The sequence below is a fragment of the Mesocricetus auratus genome, unplaced genomic scaffold (assembly GCF_017639785.1).
Source record: "Mesocricetus auratus isolate SY011 unplaced genomic scaffold, BCM_Maur_2.0 Super-Scaffold_100014, whole genome shotgun sequence".
In the NCBI taxonomy this organism is placed as follows: domain Eukaryota; kingdom Metazoa; phylum Chordata; class Mammalia; order Rodentia; family Cricetidae; genus Mesocricetus; species Mesocricetus auratus.
This window is the reverse complement of record NW_024429197.1, coordinates 38,375,748-38,393,421: the sequence shown is the minus strand read 5'-3', so window position 1 is coordinate 38,393,421 and position 17,674 is coordinate 38,375,748. Positions and strand designations below refer to the sequence as shown.

Sequence of the window (17,674 nt, the reverse complement as noted above, 5' to 3'; positions counted from 1 at the left end):
TGTCCATTGCCTGTCATTTCATCCAGGGCAGGGTCTAGGCCCTCCCTAAGAGTCCAGGCTGAGAGAGAGCACACCTCATTGTGGGATGGGCACCCAAAGTCCATTTGTGTGCCAGGGATAAATACTGATCTGATCTACTACCCAAGGCCCCATAGCTTGCCTAGACCTCCTCACTGACACTCACATTCAGGAGGTCTGGATCAGCCCCATGCTGGATTCCCAGCTATCACTCTGGGGTTCAAGAGCTCCCCCTTGTTCAGGTCAGCTGTTTCTGTGGGTTAAACAAGCCCAGTCTTGACCCCTATGATCATCAGTCCTCCCTCCCTGTCACTGGGTTCCTTGAATTCAGCTCAGTGTTTAGCTGTGGTTGAAGGTTCTGTTTTCCAGACTCTCCGGCAGTGGGATTGTAGGCTGGCACTCCCCTGATCCATGTCTCTTTTTGTGACATACCATGTTTGTCTTTTTGTGACTGGGTTACCTCACTCAGAATGGTTTCTTCTAGTGTCATCCATTTGCCTGCAAATTTCAAGATTCCATTGTTTTTTTCCACTGATTAGTACTCCATTGTGTAAATGTACCACATTTTCTCTATCTACTCTTCAGTTGAGGGGCATCTAGGTTGCTTCCAGGTTCTGGCTATTACAAATAATGCTGCTATGAACATAGTGGAACAGACATCCTTGTTGTATGAATGTTCATCTTTTGGATATATGCCTAAGAGTGGAATTGCTGGGTCTTATGGTAGGCTGATTCCCATTTTCCTGAGGAATCTCCATGGTGATTTCCAAAGTAACTGTACAAGTTGGCACTCCCACCAGCAGTGGAGGAGTGTTCCCCTTTCTCCACATCTCCTCCAGCATAAACTGTCATAGGTGTTTTTTGTTTTAGCTATTCTGACAGGAGTAAGATGGTGTCTCAGAGTTTTGATTTGCATTTCCCTGATGGCTAGGGATATTGAGCACTTTCTTAAGTGTCTCTCAGCCATTTTAGACTCCTCTAGTGAGAAGTCTCTATGTAGTTCAGTAGCTCACTTTTTAATTGAATCCTTTGGTGTTTTGGAGACTTGTTTCTTGAGTTCTTTGTAAATTTTGGAAATCAGCCCTCTGTCAGATATGAATATCTTTTTCTATTCTGTGGGCTGCCTTTTTGTCTTGTTGACTGTGTCCTTTGCCTTACAGAAGCTTCTCAGTTTCAGAGGTCCCATGTATTAATTGTTGACTTCAGTGTCTGTGCTACTGGTGTTATGTTCAGGAAGCGGTCTCCTGTACCAATTCGTTCAAGGGTACCTACCACTTTCTCTTCTGGAGTAGACTCCAGGAAATAATCAAACTGAGGGCTGAAATCAATAAAGTAGAAACTAGGAAGACAATACAAAGATTCAATGTAACCAAGACTTGGTTCTTTGAGAAAACCAATAAGATAGACAAACCTTTATCCAAACTTATGAAACGGCAGAGTGTGAACATGCAAATTAAAAAAATCAGAAATGAAAAGGGGCACATAACAACGGACACTGAGGAAATCCAGAGAATCATCAGGCCATATTTTGAAGACCTGTACTCCATAGAATTTGAAAATTTAAAGGAAATAGACAATTTTCTGGATAGCTATCCCTTGCCAAAATTAAATCAAGAACAGATAAGCAATTTAAATAGACCCATAACTCCTATGGAAATAGAAGCAGTCTTCAAAAGTCTCCCAACCAAAAAAAGCCCAGGTCCAAATGGCCTCAGTGCAGAATTCTACCAGAAATTCAAAGGACAGCTTATACCAATTCTTCTCAAAGTATTCCATGCAATAGAAGCAGAAGGGTCATTGCCAAACTCGTTTTACAAGGCTTCACTAACCTTGATACCCAAGCCACACAAAGACACAACTAAGAAAGAGAACTTCAGACCAATATCCCTCATGAACATAGATGCAAAAATACTCAATAAAATACTGGCAAATCGGATCCAAGAACACATCAAAACAATCATTCAACACGATCAAGTAGGTTTCATCCCAGGGATGCAGGGATGGTTCAACATACAAAAATCCATCAATGTAATCCACCATATAAACAAGCTGAGCAACAAAAAATCACATGATCATCTCACTAGATGCTGAAAAAACCTTTGACAAAATCCAACACCCCTTCATGATAAAGGTCTTGGAGAGATCCGGGATAACAGGAACATACCTAAACATAATAAAAGCTATATATAGCAAACCAACAGCCAACATCAAACTAAATGGACAGAAACTCAACGTGATTCCTCTAAAATCAGGAACAAGACAAGGCTGTCCACTCTCTCCATACCTCTTCAATATTGTACTGGAAGTTCTAGCTAGAGCAATATGACAACAAAAGGAGATCAAGGGGATACAAATAGGAAAGGAAGAGATCAAACTTGCACTTTTTGCAGATAATATGATAGTTTACATGAGTGACACAAAATTCTGCCTTTTTTAAAATGGCATCATTTTCACTATCTCTAATTCTTACTTGTTTTAATAATTCTTTTGCATACAGTACTTTTCTTAAAATTGATATGTCATATTTGCATCTGTAGCATGTTTTTCTTTCTGAATGCTGTGACTTGAAATGGATTCTTAGAGTTGATAAAATGTGACATTTGAAAGGTTTCCTGCTTGTTATGTGCTTTCATTTGTCTTTAAAAGTTTTAAAAGTAAATGTATTTGTTTGTGCGTGTGGGGTAGGGGTGTGTGAGGACAGAGAGAGACTCAAATAGGAGTCTGTTCTATTTTTCTACCATGTTGGTTCTGGGAATGGAACTCAGGTGATCAGGCCTGGTGGCAATCGTCACAATGTGTGATTTCATGCGTCTTGCTTTGTTTCATCCAAAGTATTGGATTCGAGTTTATTCCACCGTAGAGAACAACAGTGTGGCCGTGAGTTCATGCCAGGTCATAGAAAGCTTGTATATACACATTTGCACAGCACTCAAATATAGGTAAAATGGTGCCTTCAAAGTCAGTGACTTTTCTCCACGTCTTTTAATCTGTGTGTGCTCAGATTGGCATACTGACATGTCAAATGTAACATTGTCACATGTAACTGCTTTCATTGTTAAGTGTTTGTTTGTTTTTTTTTAATATCGTTGTGGCTTCAAACTTGTCGCCTCTGTGTTCTAAGTGCTGGAGAAACAGGCATGCACTACCATGCCTGTCTCACGCCTTACTTTTTATTTTTAATTTTTTAAAATCTGAAATAAAGTCTCACTATGTAGCCTAGCCCAGCCTTGAACTGTCTGTTCTGTCCCAGTCTCTTGAGTTGCTGGCATTATGTGTGTGTGCCACCATACCCCATGAAGGAGTTACTTAGTCACTTTTCAAAAAAAACAAAAACAAAACTATATTTTGTTTTTTTTTGTTTTATTTTTTTTCAAGACAGGGTTTCTCTGTATTGTTTTGGAGGCTGTCCTAGAACTCGCTCTCTAGACCAGTCTGATTTCGAACTCACAGAGATCCACCTGCCTCTGTCTCCCTAGTGCTGGGATTAAAGGTGTGCACCACCAACGTCTGGCACAAAACTATATTTTAAGTAGTTTTAAGTTACAATTGCCAAGCTAGTGTAGGGGGTGGTCTAGGAGCTGCCTTTTGATAAAAATAAAAGCATTTTCCTTCTCGTCATCCCCTCCCCTCTTTGGGTTTTTGAGACAGTTTCTCTGTGTATTTCATCTGTCCTCGAATTGGCTTTGTAGACCGGGCTGGCTTCTAACTTAGATATGTCTGCTTCTTCCTTCCAAGTGCTGGGATTAAAGGCATGCTCTTCTAATGATTTTGAATTGAACCAAAGCGTAACCAAGCATCAAGTTTTAGGTATACAACCCAAAATATTCCTTGAACCAGTTGTTTGTAAAGCAAGAGTGCATATGAGGAAGCTGTGTCAATCAGAAAACTTCAGGCTTCACTGAGAAGAGGCTGCCACAGGGGCAGTAAAGCCAGAGCATTTCCCTTTTCACTGGTCACCCTGAGAAAGGAAAGCCAGATAGGTGTGGTGACCCCACTGGTTTGAAGCTTCACTCTCCTAGTGGAGTTACCACTGTAGCTTTGTGTAGTGGCCAAGTGGGACTAGAAAATTTGACATTTGAGTCCTGATATCTGTGTGAGCTTGGGTGAGAGACATAGGTACTCTGAGTTTGCTTAAAAGTGAGATGGCATCTGCAGGGTTGTCAGGGGTGTGAGAGTTGAGCCAGAAAGGGAACCTGAAAAAGGGAAATAACTAATGAGTTATCTTTATTACTATCAGCTCTTGAAGGAAGCACAGGTTTCAGGATGAGTTGTCTTGGGAAGGATGCCCTGCCTGGAAAATTGGTCTTGTCTTCCAGAAGACCCAGCACTTGGTTGGGTACCCAAACCAGTCATCTCTGCTCCCAAGGAATGTTAAGTAGGGATTTCCTTGGGTTGGTGATACTAAGTCACTCTCATCGTTTTCCAGCACACTGCCTGCTTGCTCTTGTGTGTTGCTGTATGTAACTATTGGCAGCTGCTCTGAGTTACACATGTGATTCTTTGTGGAAACCTTGATCTGCTGGGGCATAGCAAATGGGAACACTTGAATGATTGGAGTTTTCCCTCCTGGACGTCATTTGGAGGAGGAGAGGGACATGACAAGTGAAGTTTGAGAAGATAGGAAATTTAAGCTCAAGAGACCCCTGAAATTCTACATTTACTGCCAGGAGGAGAATGAGTCAGGTCTACCCTGATGTCCAAGAACAGAGTGAGAAAAGATTCCCCTTTCTTCTTGGCTGTGGCTCAAAGATGTAGGTTTTGTCATTGGTCTTGGTCCTTCAGGTGAGACTTTGACACTACAGGTCTCAGGTCCAGATGCCCGTGAGGGCTGGCAGGAACTAGGACAATAGGCTAGGAATGATGGTGGCATGTGACACTCTAACTAGATCCTGGGAACCTTTGGGAAAGGCATGTCAGCCTAAAGTTTCTCTTTTTTAGAGTCTAGACAAACCAAACATGTCTAGGATACAGCTAGGAACTGCCCAGTTCAGTGATTCAGTTGTGTGTATTCACAGGTCATATCTCATAGGAGACAACCTGAACATGACTCTGAGGTGTGCTGCCCATGGAACTTTTAATGCTGTTCATTGATTTATATTGGTCACAATAGAAAACTACAGGACCGTGTTTCAGAGACCTGGCTTTATTATAGAAAGAACACACCAGGAACTTGGCCCTTGTTTACTGTCCAATTTGTAAGAAATTTTTTGTTTTTAGTTATCCAGTTGTTCAGGTGAGCCCAGATGTCACAGTGTAGACAGTTGTCACAGTTAGGTGCACTGGCACTGCTCAGTGGCAGAGGTTGTGCTCATCAGAGAGACAGGCAGGCATTTGCCATCAGAACCTATGGTGAGAAATACATCTGTGTCATCACTAAATGTAAACACACACACACACACACACACACACACACACACACAACCACCTTGAGCAACATTTCCCACATTCCAAAAACTAAATTTTTTTTTTTTTGGTTTTTTACGAGACAGGGTTTCTCTGTTTTGGAGGCTGTCCCAAAAACTAATTTTTAAAAACTTATTTCCTTTTGGCGAAAATAATACTTTTTTTTTAACAATTTGCCAGTAGGCTGCAATATGTAGGGTTAAAAAAATTTAAGGTGTCACTGGACTAGGGACAGGGATATGGCTCAGTGTTTAAAGCACGTGCCTGAATTTGTATCTCCAAAATCCACACAAAATATTGAGTGGGCATGGCAGCTCATTTGTAATCCCAGCCTTCATGGCAGAGACAGAGGATACCCAGAACAAGGTGACTAGCAAAACTAGCTATATTTGTGAGCTTTGGGTTTGACTGAATGACCCTGGATCAATGAATAACATGGAAGAGTGACCTAGGGTGATTCCTGATGTCAACCTTGCATCTCTGCATGTACAGCCTACACATTTGTGCCCACATATATACACATATATACATGAGCACACTACACAAATGCAAAAGGGAAGGTGATGATACAGTATTTTGGCTTGGTCACTAATTGGTTAATTTAGTAAGTACTTGCTCACTATTTTTTATTTGTTTGCTTGTTTCAGTGGCATTGGAGATTGAGCCCAGGGCCTTATGCATTTACTGACTTTTTGGGTGCTCCCTGATTGTCATGGAACACAAGGAAAACACAGACTTTCCTTTATAAACATTCCAAATGTAATTGGAAAAGTAGGCATGAAGACATGGAAAAACCCAAGGCAGAAAAAATTACTTATATAAAATGATTTTTATATTATCATCTATCGTAATGGTAACAAATCTCTAAGGCATGGCAGGTTTTAGATTAATTTTAAAGATAGAAAATTATTTGCATCTTTGAAAAAGTGATTTAATGAGATATAAAATGCAGTAATAGTTGGAAATAAGAACAGTAAGTCATAATGTTATAGTAGTAGTAGGATTAATAGCTGTAATAGTATTCGTTATACACTTCTATGTGATAATAATTTACTTAAGGGCTGGAGAGATGATCTTCTAGGGGACTCAAGTTCGGTTTCCAGCACCCATACTGGAATATTAAAACCCTGTAAATCCATCACCAAGGGATCTGTGGCTCTCTTCTGGCCTGTACACTCACTTATATACCTACATTAAAAAATCTTTTAAAATTAGTTTAATTCTCACTTCAACCTTGTTATAATGGAAGTACGTCCCTTTTCCATGGGAAAAGTAAGACAGATGAGGTGATCTTGTTGCTGAGTGATTTGGTTCCAGAATCTCATTTCCATCACTGTTCCCAGAAGTGAAAGGGTGTTGCGGCTGTAGCTTACCTTCACTTGGTAGCCTCACTGCCAAATGTGGGTGATATTTGCTGAGGAGAGAACTTTGGCTGGGGGTATGGAGGAATAGAGACTGAAGATCTCTCAGTGTGGACACTCATCATGGAGTTAGTAAAATCACTGAAGAGTCACTCCAAAGAGGGCATCCAGCCCTTTGTGTCTGTCCTCATATGCGACATTTTATTCTTGAGAAAAAAGAGGTTTTGGAGAAATCTGTTATTTTTTTCATTAAGTCTGTCTGCCTGTCTATCTATCTATCTATCTATCTATCTATCTATCTATCTATCTATCTATCTATCTCAGTGTATGATCTTGCTGTGTAGCCTTGGTTGACCTGAAACTCACTCTGTAGACCAGACTGGCCTTGAACTCCTAGAGATCTACCTGCCACTGTCTCCCAAACACAGGGATTAAAGATGTGTGCCACCACACTTGGAAATTGTGTGTGTGTGTGTGTGTGTGTGTGTGTGTGTGTGTGTGTGTGTGTGTAAGCCAGAAGTGGGCATCTGATGCCTTGGAACTGAAGTTATAGATAATTGTTTTCTGCCCAACATGGTTGCAACTCCAGTGCTCTGAAAGAGTGCCAAGTACTCTTGAGCATTAAGCCATGTCTCCAGCCTCTATAAATCAGCCTTGATGCTGGGAAAAAGCAGAGTAGGTGTACATGTTCACCTTTGCTTTGTCAGTACTACCTTCCTCTCTGAAGTCCAGGTACTCAACATCATTATTATTATGTGTGTGTGTATGTGTGTGTGGTCAGTAGTTGATTTTGATTTCTAGTGTGTTTTTTTAGGTGTGATCTACCCATTTTTTTTTGTTTATATAGGGTCTCTCATTGGCCTAGAGTGTCAGGGTTCCTCCTTTCTCCACCTCCACAGTGCTAGCATTATAAACTTGAACCACCACATCCGAATCCCTTCCCCCCCACACACACTTTGGAGCTAGGGCTCAGATGTAGGTTCACCTGCTCAGGAGGAAGTCCTTTATCAGCTGAACCATCTCTCCATCCATCCACCCCTCACCAAGTTCTTGCTAGTAACACAAATAACCTTCTGTCTTCTACTTAGGGAGGAAAGAGTACTTAGCTTTCCTTTCAGCTGCTCTCATGGGAGGAGCTAGGATTTTGAAAGCACGGGAGAGAGCTGTTCTTGAAGCCAGACCAGCCAGCATAGTGACAACAGGAAACATTTCTGTGCTTAGTAAAGATAACCTGCTAGGTACTATTAATTGTTCCTTCAGCTGCATCGTGCTTGTTGTTGTATCCTGTGCACACTACAGCAAAGAGCAGAAAGATTTCACGGGGAAGTGAGCTCTTTAGGAATCTGTTAGAGTTAAATTGGTGCATGCTCCGAGTTAGCCTCCAAAGGCTAGACTTTAGACTACTGCAAATTAACCTAGAATGTAGCCTTACTGTGTTCATTATATCCAAACTTTATAGAAATATTGATCGTTATCCTGATTGACTTAGTTTGTGTTAACTATAATGCTAAAAAAAAAATGATATGGCCCAGGGTGTAGCTCAGTGGTACATCCTTTGCTTACCACATTTGAGATTCTGGGTTCCATCCCAGAAATGAAAAAAGGAAAAAAAGATACTGTCTAGTCCATTCATGTCTTTCTTTAAATTTTCAAACTTAGGAGATAGATATCCAAAAATACAAAGGCATATGTCTCAGTTTCTTTCACCAGTGTGTGTGCAGTTGTGAAGTGTAGCAAAAATAACCCAAAGTGCTCCTTTTGAAAATAATAGTTTTCACTTTCAGAAACGGCGGTCTCTGAATTCTCTAAACTTAGTGACTATAAAGCCAGCATCTGCCAAGACACATGGTGGACAGAAGATTTCTGTGCTCCCTGTGGGTCAGTAATGAATTGAGAAAGTGCAGAAAGAGATTATTAAATGCAATTGGAAACTATTTTGTTATTAGATTTTAAAAGTTATTGCTTCAATGAAGTAACCAAAAAATAGCTCAGGCTTACAGAGTTGCAAGTTTGAAAGTAATGCATTTGTGTTTAAAATCATGCTTCAGTTTTTCCTGCCACCATTCAAAGTTGTTCTAAGCAAGCATTAGCTATGGATTCAGTTTCTCGTCACACTCCACCTCAGCAAAAGGGAACACACTGGATGGTAAGTGAGGATGATGGGATCCAGCACCCAGCATCCTTGACCTCTTCTAACTACTTCTCTACCCACTAGATGTGTGTCTGTGTGATCTTTGAACAAGAACAAGAGTGTCAAGCCAGTTAACTTATTGTGTTTAGGCCTACGAGGAGCTGGGATTTCCAGGGACTTTAGGTTTCAGATGATTGGGATGGAAGACTCTTAATTGCTGTTGTTTGATTTTTGTGTCCTGATGTGTGATCAGAACCACAGCAGCAAGAGAAAGCTGTGTAAACTAAGAAGCAAGCCAAGCTGCTTTTGTGCCCACACACATCGCACACACGGGAACTTTTTTTCTTGTATCACAGGAAACAGCCAGAGTGCCTCTAAAATATTTTCATTTTGCTTTTTATCCAAATACCAGGAGAGAAAAATGATACTCTTAAGTCAACATTTTTATCTAGTCTTTCACTTGAGCTGAGGAGGGAGCCTTCTGAAATACCATCAGGAGAAAACCAACATTGGGCCATTGCATCTTGAGACCAAGTAGAGTTCATATCTAGACTGTGGAGGTCTGAAACTCACACAATGTGGGGGCCCCTTTAAGAACACAAACATCACAAGTGGACACTTAGGCAGGTACGCTTGCTTGCAAACAGAGCCTTCCTCAAGAAGAGGGCTTTAGCTCTACAGCTTAACTGACTGTTAACAGATCCCTTCTGATAATGACATTTTCCCCCTTGTCTACAACTATGAGAGAAAAAATAAGGGGCGAGGCTAAAGGATGGAAAGAAAATCTGGTGTATTCCTTTCCAGAAATCCCCCAAATCAGCTGAGTTGGGGAGGCCTTTCTCCCTGCTCCAAGCCAAAGGGTAAGAGATCTGGAAGTGCTCACGACTTAACACCCCTTCCCAGATTATACCTTTAGCAAATAGTTGCTGAACAGGTCTGGCCGGCCCTAGCTCCCTTGCCCCATTTGGAGCTAGCTCTCACATGTCCACAGCTCATCCCGTGCCGGGAGTCTGCAGAGATGCCGCTCTGCTCAGAGTACACAAATGGTCTGCCATCCACACGGTTCTTTCCCCGCTCCTACTGGAGTTACCAGCCAGTCTACCAGGTCGATCACCACCCAGGCGGCTTTACCCTAGCCGAATCCTCCAACAAAGACTAGCCGAGTTACATGAAATGGGCGTGCCTGGCTCTCTCCGACAGTGCCCTGTCTCCAAGGCTCACTAGGCCTGAGACACCTTCCCCCCCCCCTTTTTTTTTCCTGAAGCAAGCGCGCGCTGACACACCCCTCCCTCCGCGTTGTCGCGGTCCCCTCCCCATCCCGCCCCGCCCCGTTTTCCGCTTTCAGTCTCCCTCCCTTCGACTCTCCCCTCCTTTACTCGCTTCTGTTTATTCCCTCCCCCTCCAGCCACTCCGGGAGCTGCCCCGGCTGCTGCCCGGCTACACCTACACTTCCTCGGGCGCTGTCCAGCCTACGGGTTGCCGGGCCGGCTACACACGCTGTGCCGGGGCGGCGGCTGCAGAGCCCTTCCCGGTGGCCGCTCCCTCTTTCCCTCCTCTTCGCGTCATGTCGGGCACTTGATTATTATTATTTTTTTTTGCACCCCTCTCTGTCCCGCCTTCCCTCCCCCTTCCTTTCCCAGGTTGATTTTTTTTTCTTTTCCCTCTTCTCCGGGCTTGCTCATGAGCCTCCTCGGGAGCTACCGGAAAAAGACCAGCAGCGATGGTTATGAATCTTTGCAGCTGGTGGACAGTCACGGGGACTCGAGTGCGCGGGGAGCGGCGGCTGGCACGCAGAGGGTGACCGCGGGTGCGGCGCGCAGTCCCGCCCGGCAGCCTCCGCACCGCGCCAGCACCACGGACAGCTCAGGTAGCGGCCCCGGTGGCGCAGTCCTCCGGGCGGGCGTGTGTCCTCGGCCCCAGCAGGGAGAGGCTGGGTTGTAGGCCACGGCATCTAATACCACAGGGTGTAACGTCTCTAATTTCTTTGGTCCGGGGAGCTAAGAAACGTTAGATCTGTCTGGAGGCTCGGTGACATTAGTGAGCACCTCTTAATCTTCCCAGGCTGCTGAATACACCAGCTGGGGGCGGGGAGAGGAGGGGAGGGGAGGAGAGGCGAAGGGAGGGAGGCAGGGGAGGGCTGCTCCGAGCGAGGCTAGGCGCTTTCTCCGCCCAGCTGCTGGAGCCGAGGTGACAGAGAAGCGGCTGGTGCTTTCGCAGCTTGAAGACCACGTTTATTCAAGTTGTTCCCCTGGTGCCGCTGTTATTTACAATTATGTAAAGCTCGGCCACGTCTAAACGATCTGCTAGGGTTAATGCTTCCTTTCTCCCACGGAAGGTTTTACCTGGGATCAAAAGCCCTGTTAAACAACATAGCTCTTAGCTTTACATAATGCAATTTGTTTGCTCTGTTGTTGGCTTTGATCTTATCTTTTTGCATGCTAATAGTTCCTAAGGCTTCTCATACAGGGAGATGGAAATGCTTCTAAACTTTGTTATCTGTCTTTGCAAGTCTCATAAAATGTTTTAATGAGTCAGAGACCTCTTAGGCGTGGTGAGAGTTAGCAATTTGTGTATCAAAACAGTCATCCAGGAATCCCTGCTGGCCAAAGACTTGGGTCAGAGCTGTTTGTTTACCTTTCCAGGATGGGAACCACAGGGGGACCTAGTTTAACCTTTTGCAACCCTAATACTGAGCAACCTAGGACTCTGGAGGGAGTTGCATTGGGATGGAACCAAGTTGGATTTTATTCCTTCACTTTACAAACAATGGCTTGAAGATTTTGATTGTGTAATGTCTCTCTTTGGGGTGCCATTTCTTATTTCTGTCTTCCCGAAAGTGACATGAAATACTATTCACAGATGTTCAGACATGCTTGTCTGAAAGGGAGTTTACTAATTAAGCTCTGGTTTAAATTGAAGAGGGTGTTGGTGGGAGGGTCTCTGAGACTTACATAGGACCGTCATTGTTCCTACTGGACTGCTGCTTTCTGGGTTTGGGGAGCGATGCTGTGTTCGGCTGCTTGAGCTATACTTTTCTACATTGATGTTAGTCATCTTTTGACTGGCCATGGCCTTCCTTCAAATCAGAGTAATTTTGGGAAATAATTGAAATGAGCACATTTCCAAGTGAGTGCAGAGAAGCTCCACATCAGGGAAAGGAAAAACGAGTCCATGCATTTCCTTTTTCCCACAGCAATCATTTTAGGAATGGGAATTTGTTTTTTGAAACATGTTACATTATAGGGAAAAACATACTTTTATAGAAAAATATATTTCCTGGGTCCAGTGGTGTCCAAACACAAGACTAAACTTTGTGGGAGAATTCAGTTGAGAATACAGTCTTTTGGGTCTCTGGTGGGTTGTCATTTGGTAGGGATGGTCATTCTGACACAGAAGGCCTAGTTAGGGCCTAGAGTTTTGAGGACTGTTTTTTTTTTTTTCTTCTTCTTCTTCACTAAATCAGGTTTTCAGTAGGTGGTGAGAACAATGCATTGCCTTGTTAAACTGTGGAGGTGGGAAGGAAGATACACTTATCTCTACAGTTCTGTTGCCAGGAGTTGGTTCTTCAACTTCAACAAACTAGTGCTCCTTCAAGCACCGCATTCCTCCTGGCTGCTCCCTACTATCCTGAATGCCTGTTCCCTCCTGCATCTGTTTAGAGGAATGCTGTGACTGGGCTGTAGCGAGCTGGTACAACTGAAGCCTTGATGCATATTTTCAGTTGAGAACATAGTTTAGAGTGATAATGAGGGATTTGTTTCCCAGTGCAACTGTATGCCTCGCCTAATTAGAGTCTTTCTTCTAAGAGGTTCAAAGCGTGGCCCAAGCTGTGTAAAGATATCCATGTGTTAAGATATTTAATTAAACTCATAGATCATTTCTAATGTGATAGTCATCTGCCCATTTATCCAGCTGATTGTGTAGGATGTGGTGGTCTGGATAGGAGGTTCGTGGGGCTTTGTTTGAGCAGGAATGTTTCGAATTTGACAATATGTAGATATTGCTGTAGAAAATGGAAAGCTTAATCTCAACAGTGCCTTAGACATATGTGACAATTTATATAGAGCTGCTGGACACTTAGTTTATTTCATTTTCTAGGATGCTATGAAATAATAATGTAGCAACTTGTGCCCGTGTACCCTGAGACTGGGGGATGGAGCCTCAGAACTATTGTTTCTAGCTGGAAACCCTGGGTTTTAAACCCATTCCTCACTCACAGAAGGAGGCATTCTTAGCATGGAGCTTTAGCTGAGACTCAAAGCAGTGTGCAGGAGGCTGAAGTTGCAAATTTCCCTTACTCTGCTGACTCTGTGCTCCCTAATTCTGGCATGAGGAGGGGGAGGAGGAGGAGGAGGAGGAGGAGGAGGAGGAGGAGGAGGAGGAGGATGTTGGAGATGTCTAGTGAAAAGGAGTTACCTAGGGGCAGCCAGACAGTTTCTGGACTGTCGAGTCCAGAGCAGTTTCCTAGCCAGATGTATCTTAGAGAACTCTCTGCTTTGGCTGGTGTGTGTGGGGAGGGGAGGGTTTTCACTTCCTTCAGACTGTTGTCTAGAAAGGGCTGGCTTTCAAAAGTCATCCTGTCACGGCCCAGGTACTGGAACTATCCCAGTACACTACTTGAGAAATTTCATCTCTCTCTTGTGTATGTTCTGCCTTCGGGGTAGGGGGTTGAATACATAAAGCACACAAAAGTCAAACTCCTTAAATTGAACCAATTAAGGCTAACTTGTTAAGTTTATACTGATAGGCCATAAAAGATGGTCCACTTAAATCTGGGATATATTAATGAAATCGAAAAGAATAGGACAATGAAGTTTTATGATGAGTATGAAATGTTTATCTCAGACTCATGTGCTCGACACTTGGTGTTGTTGTGGGAGGGTTGGGGGGCAACTTCAGGGGGATACAACATGTTGGAGGAAGTGGGTCACAGCTGCGCCTTGGTAGTGTTAACTGGTCCAGTCCTTTCCTTCTCTCTGCTTCCTAGTTGCCATGTGTAATGGGGCTCTACTCCATTGATTCTCCCTGCCAGGAAAGACTCAAAATCTCTGAGACCATGAATCCAAATAAACTTTTTGTTCTTTTAAGTTGTTTGTACCAGGCATTTTGTCACAGTGACAAAAAGTGACTAACATACTTTTCAAATTGAGTATGAGAATCTGTTTGGAAATAAAAACTATCTTTGGTAAAAACAATGTTAAGAGTGTTTAGATGTAGTATTCACATTTTGAACTGTGTTTTAGTGTGGTGAAATATATATTTGGGTAACTTTATGCTTCGCAGAAATAAGTGGGCATGTAACAACCCTTTCCTGCTGAATTCCATCGAAAGATTTTATAGTTTTGAGCCAAATTTTATCTCTGTAACTTGTTTGATTTGTGGCTAAGTGTCCACTACTTTTGGGGTAGGTAAGGAGAAAAATATGTTCAAATATCCAATGCTGAGGACTGCCAGACCTCTTAGACTTGGAAGGAGAATCCTAGGAACTAAACTTTGGATGTGAGGGCAATGTGGCTGTGACATCTTTCACCAACCTGATGGCCATGGTTGATTGGTCCGAATCTGACCGTCTAGGCAGTGTCCACATCCTCCCTTTCACCTCTCCATGTACATCCTTCCCTAAGTGACATGCTCAGCTAAGAGGATGGGTTTCCTGATAGAGGAGAACCCATCTTTGTCAAGGTCAAGGATGTATAAGCAACTGCATGTTCCTGGTGGAACCACCAAACAGGCTCTCAAGGAGCTAACTAACCTTTCCCAGCACAGTCCTGTAGCCCCATGAAAAGCACTGCCTTCAGAGGTGATGTCTTTGGACTGCTGTCATCAACAGAGTCCTTTCTGTGTTGGGGTCAAAGTAACCTTTCTGTTCTTTATATCCAAAACACATTCAACCCCTCTTTAACGTAGTGACTTTTGCCAGTTGGAGCATAGAAACTTTTCTTGACCTGGTCTCATTTCTGGGCCAAACTATTGTGGAGTTTTCTTGTCCTGCCAAGTCCCTCAGCTGTTTCAGCCCCAAGTGAACACACAGACACTATATTATTATAAAATTGTTGACCAATGACTAGGGCTTCTTATTGGCTAGCTCTGTCTTAATTGTTAACCCATTTCTATTAACCTAAGCATTTCCACATGGTCTTACTGGAGAAGAGTCCAGACCTGTTACTCCTTTGGCTAGCTACATGGTGACTCCTGGTGGACTCTCCTGCTTACCTTTCCCAGAATTCTCCTTGTCTCCTAGTCCCACCTATCTTCTTGCAACATTGACTGAACAGTGTTTTATTCATTAACCAGTAAGAGAAACATATATATAGAAGGACATCCCCCATCAAAACTACCTTCTTCATCTTTTTATTTCCCATTTAATTTCTAGGCATTCTCATATTATTACTCTAAGATGGAGAATAATTCATAGTTTTGATTTTCTATAACAGAAATTTCCCCTCATATTTATTATAAAAGGTTCTGGCACTCTTGGGTAAAAAGAATTAATGATTACAGAAAGGAACAAAATGAAAAATGGAAAGTAACCTTTCATCTCTGGTTCCTTAGGCTCTTGCGTCAGAGATAACCCCTATTGGTTGTTTCTGGGGAGCCTAGTGAGACAGCTCAGTGGGTAAGAGTTCTTGCCACACAAGCCTGATGAGCTGAGTTTAATCTCCAGGACCAATGTAAAAAGACCAGATTTGGTAGCACACATCTGTAATCACTGCACTCTTACAGGGAGATGGGCAGCAGGCCAGGTGGCCTAGAGTATGCAATGTGGCAGAAACAAGGTAGAAAGAGAGAACCAGTTCCTCAAGGTTGTCCTGTGACTTCAACATGCATGCTGTGGTGTGCGTGCACACACACACACACACATACACACACACACACACACACACACAAATTAAAATTAGAAGTTTCTGAAGGGACATTCAGCATATAATGTATGTTTGCATAAAATATAATATTATATACACATCTATACAGAACATAAACATTGAAATAAATGCAGATTAAAATTTTCTTCCAGTTATATGTGTGTTTTACACTATTCAATAATGCTTAATAATAAAATGGATATGATCCAAGAATCATGCTAAATACTGTACAGGGGGTATTTCTTAATCATCATAAGAATTATATAAGGGAGAAATATGCTACCAATAATGTGGAGAAAGAGAAAGCCCTTTAACTTCCTGGTAGGAATGTAAACTGGACATCAGTGTGAAGGTTTCTCAAAAGCTAACAGCAAAACTACCGTGTGACCCAGATATACCACTCCTGGGTATAGACTTGAAGGACTATAAACCAACTGGTCACAGAGATGTTTGCACAGGCATGTTACTGCTGCACTAGTGTTTTGGATATGGATGGATGGATGCAAGTGTATACATGTGTGCACGTTTGTGTTGTGGTCAGAGAACGACCTTGGATGGCATTCCTCAGATGCCTTCCGCTTTTTGCAGCAGGATCTTTCACTGCCCTGGGTCTTGCTGTGTTCCCGGGAACTATCTGGAGAGAGGGGGGCAGTAAAGGAATACAAAGACAAGGAGAGGAGTCACGGGGCAGGGCAATGGAGATGAGAATAGGAACAAAATAGAATATACAGGCATGGAAATGTCACAGTGAAATTCACTTCTCTGTTTGCTGACCAAATAACTATTAAAAGCTTAGTCGAGTTCCAGGCCAGTAAGTGACTTTACAAACCTTGCCAGCCCATGTGCCATCCTGCCAGGTTATTTTTAGTGGTTTTTGGGGATTTGAATTCAAGTTCTTATGCTTGTAAAGCAAGCACTTTACCAACCTTGTCTATAAACAGATGAACAACTGCGTGTAAAATGTAATATTATTTAGTTGGAAAGGAGAATAAAGTTTGCTGTTAGTTTTACAGAGAGATTTATTACAATTTAACAGGTGGAACAGAAGATCATTTTGTTGAAAAAAAAAAGAGTCAGTTTCAGGCAAACTGCATGTTTTTCTTCTATGAATGTAGACATGGAAGGGAAAGGTGGACCGTGGTGGGGAAAAATGTTTAAAGGGATGGGTGATGGGGTAATAAGAGAGGCTAATGGCTAATGTATCTGTGAAGCCAGATGAGGGAACTACGTGGGGCAGGGTGAGGGGAACTGGTAAGATGGGGAGAGAGGCTGGGGGCAGGGAAGTGGATGGAGAAATAAGAACGAAGTATAATCCGAATGTATGGAAATGTCACCGAGAAAGCCATTTCTTTGTGTGCTGACAAAATAGCTAGTGGGAAAAAATGCAGTTAAAAAAAACTGCTTAAGGGAGAGAACAGTGGTTACCTCCTTCCTGCGTTTGAAGTAACTGAGGTGCAGAGGGGTTAAGCTAGTTGTCTCTGGCTACCTAGGCTTCTCTTATTCTTTTAGGGAGCAGAACACTGTAGAGCAATGCCCTTCAAATTGCAAAGCAAGACTTGCAGTGAGTTCTCTTTGTCTGCCTCTTTCTCCGAGGCAAGGTGGAATAAGACTGATTGAAGGAACGGGAATGAATGTAGTTGTTTTTCGTTTTGGATCTCCCCCAACATGACAGATATGTCATCCTCATTTACATATGGCATAAAGAATTTTTAAAATGCAGGAACGAGGGAGACAGAGCCGAAGCAGCGTGGAATAAGGCTGATGAAGCTTTGAGATGGCATTTTGGGGATAATGTAGTAGTTGGTGCAGGCTCCTAAAATTTATGGAATAATGTCTTGCCAAGGAAAATGGATCCCTAGTTCTCTTGGGATGAAGGCCAGGATCTTGTGAACTGGACA

The 17,674-nt window shown here is 42.8% G+C and overlaps 1 protein-coding gene across 6 annotated transcripts in view; it reads left to right on the top strand.

The window, feature by feature from the left end:
• Dnajc6 (DnaJ heat shock protein family (Hsp40) member C6) overlaps window positions 1-17,674 on the top strand; it is a 160,662-nt gene that overhangs the window by 49,806 nt on the left and 93,182 nt on the right. Inside the window, exon 1 of one of the 6 annotated variants that reach the window (XM_005086636.4) lies at window positions 10,565-10,780. The exons of the other annotated variants lie outside the window; for them this stretch is intronic. Within the exon in view, the coding sequence (XP_005086693.2) occupies window positions 10,594-10,780 (187 nt within the window). The 5' untranslated portion in view covers window positions 10,565-10,593. Of the gene's footprint in view, window positions 1-10,564; window positions 10,781-17,674 lie in introns of those variants that run through there. 6 annotated transcript variants of the gene reach the window in all.